Source organism: Austrofundulus limnaeus, unplaced genomic scaffold (assembly GCF_001266775.1).
Source record: "Austrofundulus limnaeus strain Quisiro unplaced genomic scaffold, Austrofundulus_limnaeus-1.0 Scaffold23, whole genome shotgun sequence".
Lineage (NCBI taxonomy): Eukaryota > Metazoa > Chordata > Actinopteri > Cyprinodontiformes > Rivulidae > Austrofundulus > Austrofundulus limnaeus.
In genome coordinates this window covers 165802-175478 of record NW_013952425.1, presented here as the reverse complement: position 1 = coordinate 175478, position 9677 = coordinate 165802, and the positions used below count along the sequence as shown (strand labels likewise).

At 40.3% G+C, this 9677-nt stretch overlaps 1 protein-coding gene across 1 annotated transcript in view; it reads left to right on the top strand.

Annotated features, from left to right (window-relative positions):
- The window catches only part of LOC106514836 (ATP-binding cassette sub-family A member 1), a gene marked incomplete in the record, with an annotated part of 219691 nt that overhangs the window by 72441 nt on the left and 137573 nt on the right, over positions 1–9677 (top strand). Inside the window, 2 exon segments of the mRNA XM_014004287.1 lie at positions 7322–7545; positions 8824–8899. Of these exon segments, the coding sequence (XP_013859741.1) occupies positions 7322–7545; positions 8824–8899 (300 nt within the window).

Below are 9677 nucleotides of genomic sequence, written 5' to 3'. Positions count from 1 at the left end.
CTCCCTCTTCCTCCCTTGGCTTCACGTCTGCTCCCGCCTCCTCCCTTGGCTTCACGTCTGCTCCCGCCTCCTCCCTTGGCTTCACGTCTGCTCCCGCCTCCTCCCTTGGCTCCTCGTCTGCTCCCGCCTCCTCCCTTGGCTCCTCGTCTGCTACCACGACTCCCTTGGACCCGGGGTGTTCTCTGGGCCGCCCTCCAGATCCCCTGCCCCATGTTGGATGGTCTTCGAGCCGTCCTCCTGAACCTTGTGTCTTTTGTCTTGGAGTCTGTCCTGTCGTGTGTTCCCAGTCTCGTGCCTCTCCTTTTTCGACGTCAGGAGCCGTCGTTAAGGGGGAGGTCCTGTCATAATCTGTGTTTACTTCATAAGTTTTTGTGTTTCAGTGTTCCCCTGTGTTTCTTTGCCCTGCAGCCCCGCCCACGCTCACCTGTTTTCCCTTTTGTGTCTTCTCCAGCTGTTTCTCATTTGTCCTCGTTAGTTTCCCTTTAAATGTGGTGTTTGGTCCTCAGTCTGTGGCTGTTCATTGTGCTGTTTACCCAGCCAGTGTGGTGTGTTCCTCGTGTTTTCCTGAGAAGTTATCAGTGAGTTTTTGAGCTGCTTTTCAGCCCTCTTTTTGTTTATTAAACTTTATATTTCTCTTTGGATTTTTGCCTGCGCCCTGGGTTTATCCTGCCTGCACCTCACACAGATAGTCTTCTTCCCATTTCACCTGAAACATGAGATTTTATTTGTCCAGTTTTCTTTTCTCTGTTCTCAGTAATGGCTAAACAACTCTTCCTCACTGGTAGAGAAGGCATGTCTGTATACATTTTAGTAATTTTCAAAAATTAATCAAAGAACTGCTTTGAGTGTTGTGGGGTGTTGTTTAGAGGGTTAGGGCCGAACACAAATCACCTGCAGGCCACATCCAGCCCACAGGCCACCTTTTGCTTATTCCTGTTATTTCCAAGTGTTTGCTAAAGTTGAGTGACTGTGTTCGCCTTCTTAAATATGATTAACTCCACAAGTTAAATCAGCTGAAGAGTCACATCCAGCAATGGATTAATGAGATATTTCGCTAATAGACAGAAAAACAAACAGTAAGACAAAGGCATGTCATTACAATGAAAGCTGTTTTTTAAACCCATGCCAACAAACACGTTCAAGTTTGATTTTAAACCATTTTGTAACAATCTGACAGGAATCAAGATTATGATTTTGTTGTAACTCAGTGTAAAGTGTCATAAAAGTTGTTGATCATTTTAGGATTTATTGATCCAAAGTGATTGCCACTAACAGCGGTTAATGCAGTTTGGCTCAATATTTCATCGATGTTTGTTATATTTGCTCCATCTTTCTCAGCTGCTGTGAAATTCATTTCTATCAGTTTGATTTAGAAGGACAGAAGCCAAATAACAGAAGTCGGTTTTAGAGCCGCGCTCTGCCAGTACTCAGTAATTTACCAGAACTCCATTTGATATATTACTTTTTGCTGTAATGTTGCAGCAACATGCTATAAATCAGAACCCCTTTATGGGCCATCTGCAGTCCAAACACATTTTTTACACACATACACACACACCCAAACTCACAATTGATCAGGTACTTTTTATTTTATTTTTAGGATTTTTCAAAAAACAAATCACCCAAAAAAATTCACCTTTTAAAGGGAAAGTTCAGATTTTGAGGAGTTGAATTTTGTGAAAAGGTTATAAAAAATAGTGTCTTACCTGTTGCAGATAACTCTTTGAATGATCAGTTTGGAGAACCAGAATCTAATTCAGACTGGATTGATGTGTTGATTAAAATGGATTGCTTTCATCTTTAAACAACTTCACTTTTAAAGACATTATATCTGTGCAAATATAACTTTATAAACTTGTTACACTTTGTCAATTTCACATTACTCAGTTTCTTATAGTGCGTTCACACCGAACGCGATTTCAGCGTCAGGAGCAGCAGGTTTACATACAAAGTCTGTGGTGGACGCGCTTCAAGCAACGTCGGGAAGTTCTGCGGCGCCTCAAGCGCGGTTAGAGCAGCGCGATTTGAACGATTTGAACGCAAATCGCTGAAGTTAGAAAATCTGAACTTTTGCAGCTCGACGCGCCGCGTCAACCAATCAGAGAGACTCCACTGTGTGACGTAGAGACATATTTCCCGATGGGACAGTTTACTGAATGATGTCCACTAACCTGAAACAGACAGACAGGAGCTCTTTAGCTGAAATGAGTGCCTGCAGTCGGTGTCCTGATCCGCAGCAATGCGTGACAGTGACTCATCAGACTGGAAAAATAGTCCTGAAAGCGAGCTGTGAGCCTCTACTCTGAATTATCTGGTGAATTAATTATGAATTAATTATCTGATGAACGTGACATGCTCTTGCTCTCTTAAATAAAGCAAAGCCACTTCCTCGTCCGACATTAAACAGAGCCCGACAGAGGAGGGAGGGGCGGGGAGGCTCTGCTGTGCAGCGCAGCTGTCCTGCGTCTGACCTCAAAGTGCACAAGCTTCAAACTTCAGCGTTGGCTGCGATTTTTGAAGCTGAAATCGCGTTCGGTGTGAACGCACCATTACATGCAATTGTGTGGGATATAGCAAGTATAAAGCTAGCTAGCAACTCCACCTAGCTATCTAGGGTAGCAGTAGATATCACAGTCTGGTAAGTTCCAAGGATGTACCTGGTACTTACCGGCTATGTACTGGGATATATTTCATAATATCTATTAAGTATGTATTTGACACATATTGTATGTACCRGGTAAATATTGTAGGCACTAGGTGCATATTGTAAGTATATTTAAAATATATTTTAACATGGACTGAGCCATTTTATTTACACACAAAGCATTCTGGGTAAATGATGACATCATCTAGGTCATTGGTGTGAGGCTGCTAGCGAGCTATATCCACCCTGAAGGTTAATCTTGGACAATATCTGATGATCGACTCTTTTAAATGAAACCAGAGAGCGTTGACAGAGAGGAGAAGGTAGAAATGACTCAGCCTGTAACTGAAAATATGGATGGAGGACAACAGAGCTGCTTCATAGAAGAAGAACCTCAGCTTAGCCTGTTAGCCTTTGGGCTAGCGCCCACGCTATATTGCCTTATATGTATTAGCTCAGCGCTAGCGCGACAAACAAGCTAAACTGAGGTCCTCCATCCATATTTTCAGTTGCAGACTGAGTCATTTTTGCGTTCCCCTCTGTCATGTGGATGGAGGACCTCAGTGACGAGAAAAGTGTGTAGCACTGAGCTAATACATATATACTGTATTGTGATAGTGTTGGGGCTAACGCTAAAGCTAACAGGCTAAGCTAAGGTTGTTCTTCCATGAAGCAGCTCTGTTGTCCTCCATCYWTATTTTCAGTTACAGGCTGAGTCATTTCTACCTTCTCCTCTCTGTCAACGCTCTCTGGTTTCATTTAAAAGAGCCAATCATCAGATATTGTCCAAGATTAACCTTCAGGTGGATATAGCTCTCTAGGAGCATCGAACCGATGACCTAGTTGAGGTCATCATTTACCCAGAATGCTTTGCATGTAAATAAAATGGCCCCATCCATGTAATATATTTTTAGTTAAAAAAATTATAAAAACTGACCATCCTGCAGTATTTTTACAGTCTTTATTTTACAGTTAAAATATATGTTTATCATATAAAGTCTAATGTTAAAACTAATTGGGGATCCCTTAAAATAATATTTTATTTTTTGAGTTTCTGCGAATGAGAACAAATCTTTCCATTGCTTTTGATTCAACCTGCTTGTATTTCCACATCCTGGATGACTCCAGCATTTTAAATTCTATTTTAGTAAAAAATAAAAAAATAAATGTACTTGCTCGGCATACCATAATACTTAGCAGAGGAGAAGCGGTGGATTTAGCTACTCGGCTGGTGGCAGGTCATAGAAAGGAAGTGGAAATAGTCGGCCAAGCAAAATGTCTGTATGGAGCTGCAGTTAATGACCTCTGAGTGCGTCCTTGTCCCCGGGATGATGTGACCTGAGAGGGTACAGATTTAACTTTGTGCAACTCAGCACCTGACTCTTTGCAACAAACACATCCATGTTGGCAAAAAAAAAGATAAACTTGTGTTTAGACTCCGTTCAATGATTTTTTTGGTTTGAAAAGAAACTTAATTAGTTTGTTTTTGCAGTGAAAACTTTTACTTCTAATATAAGTATTTTTCATTGTTAGTTTTTTTTTATTGTAATAAAGGTAACAGGTTAAACTCTTTGTACTTTCAAAGATGACCGGATCAAAGAAGCCGGGTCCTCTTGTTTCATTGCTTTCATGCAGTCTGCACAGACAGGCCCACGCTGTGACTTCATTACAGATCTGACTTTTTTCCCCTGCTTTCTGGGGTATGTGATAATTAATATGTGTTATCTGATACAGCGTGATATAAAAGGATTAGAACACCTGTGAATAATCTCGCAGCTCGTGCTGTATTTGTCTTCGCAATTGTGTTCAGTTTGATGCTTTTTAAAATCAAAGCGTTTGGAGAACAGAAAAAAAAAAGAAAAAGGGAAAAAAGCGGTCTGATTTTATTTTTTTAAAATTCAGCCTCATAGAAATGTTGGAAAGCAAGCGCTGGATGGCCTTTATCGTCATTTTAATTTTGTCCCAGTTTCACGCCCACGCTCTCTCTTTGAGTTGGTGCTGGTTGCCATGCTCATAAGCCTGGGTGAAAGGAAAACATGGTGGAGTCGACACTAAGAAGATAAGTGACTAACATGCAGAGACAGATTGCCGTATTGGCTTAATTTGAGCAAGTCTGTGTGAGTCCTGGGTGGTTTTTTCTTTTTTTTTTCTTTTTTGTTAAACAATTATATTTGTTGGAACATACAAAGTCCATAAAGAAAAAAAACACTTCAGTCTTTCTTAAAAGGAATGTTCATATATAATGAAACGGGGTTCTGTTAGGTCGTATTCAGACCTGATAATATGCTCCGCTTTAAACGAACCAGAGTTCGTTTCCAGCGTTGGTCCGGACCTTTTCTGCAGGTGTGAATACACTCATGCGAACTCTGGTGCAGATCAAACAACCGGACCGAGACCCACTTTTTGAGGTGGTCTCGGTCCGCTTCCAAACGAACTCTGGTGCGGTTCACTTCAGTTCTCTTCTGGTGTGAATACAGACCAGACTCTAACCGAACCAACTGCATTAAACATGCACCTCTTTGGACTTCACAGGCCACCGTTGCTGAGCTAAATAAACTGAAATCATACCTGTTTCATCGTCTCCTGTTAGCAGCTCTGCTGGCAGCATGTAGTGGGTCAGAACATGCAGAGCACCTCGTCTCCTTTGGGTTGCGGGACACATTTACTGACGCCGCTCCAAAATTAGAATATCATCACAGAACCACCATTAAATTAGCTGCTTCTGACATTTTAAATGCTATTGCAGTTGTACTATCAGTAAAAATGTGCGCATCAGAACCGCAGCATGCAGGACTTCCTTGTTTTCTTCTGGATCTGTGGCTCAGTCCCGCCCCCGTCCTTATTTTGTCCAATGGGAGCAATGATCGTCACACTCGTGGCTTTATTTACAAGTTATAGTTCGTTTGCAAAAAAGCACAATGTGAATGCAAACCGCATCAAACGAAAAAAAAAGTCCATTTTTGGTCCGGACCAAACAATTGGACCAAAGGACTTTCCTGGTCTGAATACACCCTTAGATTACGACCAGTTAATAGCTCTTTTAACATCTGTTTGGAGAAACTGATAAATCAGATTGAAATGATGAGCTAACTGTCTCAAAGTTTTATTTTTATTGTTCTTCCATAATCTATTTTTAAAAATCTTAACTTTGTTGTCAGTTATGTATTATCTTGTTATTTTGGCGTAAATATTACATGTATCTGGTCACCTGCTGTAAAAGCGCTAAAGCTAGCTGTTGTTGCTGCCATCGGTGCTTGCAAATAACCTTAAAGATCTGTGTCAATAAGCACATGAAACAAAAATTATGGTGGTGTAACCATTGGTGAATTACCCCTAATTTACACTACTTGCATTCTGTCTCCGCTGCGCTGTGCTGCGCAGGTCGCAGCTGTGCCTTTCAAGTCCAGTTTACCAGGAAGGAGATGCGCGATAAATTCAGTGACAAGTGTGGAAGTCAGAGCAAAAAATAATTAATTCTGTGAAAGACGAACTCCAAACACAGCTGAAAACAACAATATAAAGGCTTTTGGTAACTATGTTGAAACTGTCTTGCTGTCGGCTTTCTGAAACTTCTGATTCCAAAATAAAATCCATGTGTGTCGTGTGTGTACACATATGCTTCGTGCTACGTTTCCATCAGCTTCCCAAACAGAACGATACATTCTGACAGCATTTGTGTAGAAATACATCCGTATATTTATTAATATAGCTGCAATTTTGACATTATTCCGACAAATTATCCAACCTAAAAGTGTCTTATTTTGAAAATACGGATGTTGTGCTCGTTTCTTTTCCTGTTGGTGCGACGTAATCTATAAAAATTGACTCAGGCGCTGCTCCGGTGTCCGGCAAAAATAGGATCTGTTTAAATTTTGACGGATCGCCGTCCGCTCACCGCCGCCGTGCGCAGCCAGTGTAAACACTCTCATTGATTATAATGGGTGCGTGTTTGCTGTGGAGATGGAACGCAAGTAGTATAAATTAGGGGTTAGTGTTGGTACTAGAAAGTTGTTTAAACTGGAGGAGGTGCTCTAGATTGGTGCTATCTTGCTTTGGTCTTTGTCTGGCCTAATTTGGTTATACAAAGACCAGTTAGACTAGTCAGTTAGACTTTTTTTCTCCAAACGTGTTGCTCGAAGAGCTTTCTGTTTACAACTCGTGCAAAAAATAAGATCTGAACCCTCATTTCTCAAACTGTGGTACAAATACCACTACACAGGATTTGACTTGAATTATCAAAGGTTTTCGGCTGTTTAAAAGTCAGCAATGTAGGAGTTGCTTCCACATTGTTCACTAGCACTAGAAAACATTTGACCTTAGTAGGTCAAAGGCCGCCTTCTAGAATGATGCCAAACCATCACAAGTCAAATCAAAAGTCAGAGGTCTTCCACACTGAAACATTTTATTGCAAAGGTTTATTGTTTCAGGCTTGTATACACCTCAGAATTGTAGCTTCTGAGGCTCCAGAGTAAAAAAGTCTTGAAACTTTACCATTCTGTTTTTCTGTAAAGATTTTGTGATATTTTCTTGGGAACATGAAAATACCACAAAAAGACCTGGTGTAATTACTGGTGGTACATAAAGCCACATTGCAAAAAGTCTGAGAACCATTGCCTTAATTTGACCTGGACTCCTTTTTGTTGCCATAATAAAAACACTGGTGGTCTCTCTTGTCAGGTCGCACCATCATTTTGTCAACCCACCATATGGACGAGGCAGACATCTTAGGGGATCGCATTGCCATCATCTCCCACGGCAAGCTGCGTTGCTGTGGCTCCTCCCTTTTCTTGAAGAAGTGCTTTGGTAGCGGCTATTATCTAACTCTGGTCAGGAGCGGAACTGAAAAGATGGCAAATCAGCGGCAGAATGTTACTCAGAAACATGCCTTCGAGGAAGAAACGGTAAGCACAAGTGGTTTTTGGTTACTTATTTAGGTTTAGGTTGATTGATTCTGTACAACCACTGGTCAAATCAGGTCAAATGCTCTCCAGTGTTCAGTCATCATCATCATTTTACTTGTGTTGTAACTAACATTTAACCATCCATTCATTGGTTTTAAACCACTTATCCAAGATAAGCGTTCCTCTTCTCAGCAACACTTTCCACTTCCTTCCCAATGTGTTCCCAAACCTCAGCAGATTCTGGAGTCCCATACCACCTTAGCTGCCTTGTTTTGATGAAAGAGGGAGACGTTCTCCAATAAGACGTTTAACCATTTTTCAGCTGCTTGTGTCCARGATGTTAATCTTTCAGTCATGATCATAGGAACGTAGTTGGACCAGGAAATTTGCCACAATTGAGACTGACCTTTAGCTGCTCCCTGCAGCTGAAGCCCCAATTCCTCAGTCCATCTTCCACTTACGACCAAGACACAAAGATACTTGACCTCTTTTGCATGAGGAAGAGGATATCATCATCTCAGGCTCAAGAATGGGAAGCAACTTACATGTATTTTAGTCTTAAATTCCCTTATTCCTGGTCCTCGAGGGCCGCTATCCTACTTAATTTCCTAATTTCCCTCTGGGATCAATAAAGTATTTTTGAATTGAATTGAATTTGAATCCTGCATCTTCTTTGTTGTTTCCCTGCTATAACATACCTGATTCCGTGATTGAATCACCTCTTCAAGTTCTGCAGATGCTTGTTAATTACCTGTTTATTCAAGTCAGGTGTGTTGGAGCAGAGAAACAAGTAAAACATACAGGATTAGAGGCCCTCAAGGACCAGGATTGTCTACCCCTGACCTAGACAATGGTTGTTTTGTGCTGAACTGAAGATATCGGTATGAACAGGCATCAAGAAGACAACCTGGGAGAGATCAGCTCCCATTGAGCTTTTCCTTTTTCTTTTTCTTTTTCTTTTAATAAACAACTTCTAAAAAATCTTTGGGCGTTGTGTCTAAAATAAGCTTAAATAGGATCTGAAGGTTTAAGTTTTGTAGATACTGATAGAATATTTGTCCAACCTATKCAGTCCTTCGCCACATGTTCTGTCACAGGCTCACCTCTCTGCCCCTCCATGAATGCACACAGGGTTTTTTTCTTTTTGAGCAATTACATAGAAACTTGTTGATGGTGGTTATTTGATTAACGTTTGACAGGAGTCATCAGGGARGCAGTGCTCATTATTCTAAGTGGTAAGGTATGATAAAGCTTTTCTAATCCAATTCTGATTAACAGGAGAGAGACTGTCCTTCCAGGAGCAGTCTAGATGATGGCTTTGGCAGTCAAACCTGGGACAACTCGGATCCGACAGGTACAGATTAAACTTACATACATTTATTAAGTAAACTGACACTAATACAGACAGTTTAAACAAACAAAAAAAAAACCCATCTATTTGTGCATTTCTACATTTTCCGTAACTCCATCAGTCATTCTTCTTCAACCTTATGAATGCAGTTGTAGGTATTTTATAACAAATGACTTAATTTATGTGCCAAAGCAGCGCATAGCAATTTATTGACATGACATTTATTTGTTTTTATTGAGTTAAAATGAGTTGGATTTTATTTGGATTGAATTACACAATAAGTTTGTAGTCAAATTATTGCTAAATTAAAAAAAAAACTAAAGTGAATTAAGCTAAATTGAATTATATTTAATGGGGATATAAGTTATAAAGTCATTCTATCTGCATCAGACTGAAACCACCAACCGTGTCAGGCAGTGTTTTTGTGTTTTTCATGCATTTTCTGCTTTTCTTAGCGTCTTAGATTTTCAAACATAACATTTAGTAAGAAATGTCTAATTTTTTTGCTCACCAAAATAAGTGAACTTATTTTTGTAATAATAAACAAATAGTGAAAGTTTAATGTCCTGATGCATCTCAGTAATCCAGGTAAAAAATCTAAAAGAAAAAATTGTATAGGTCCTCTGGACGGGTTCTTCTCTAATGAAACGTTTCGTCTCTCCTCCAAGAGACTTCTTCAGTCTGAGAGTTTCAGGCAGAATTCAAACCAGTGGTTATTCCGTATGTTGCGGGTGTTTTGGAGAAACTGAGATGTTTATTTTCTAAACATGATGTCTCAGTG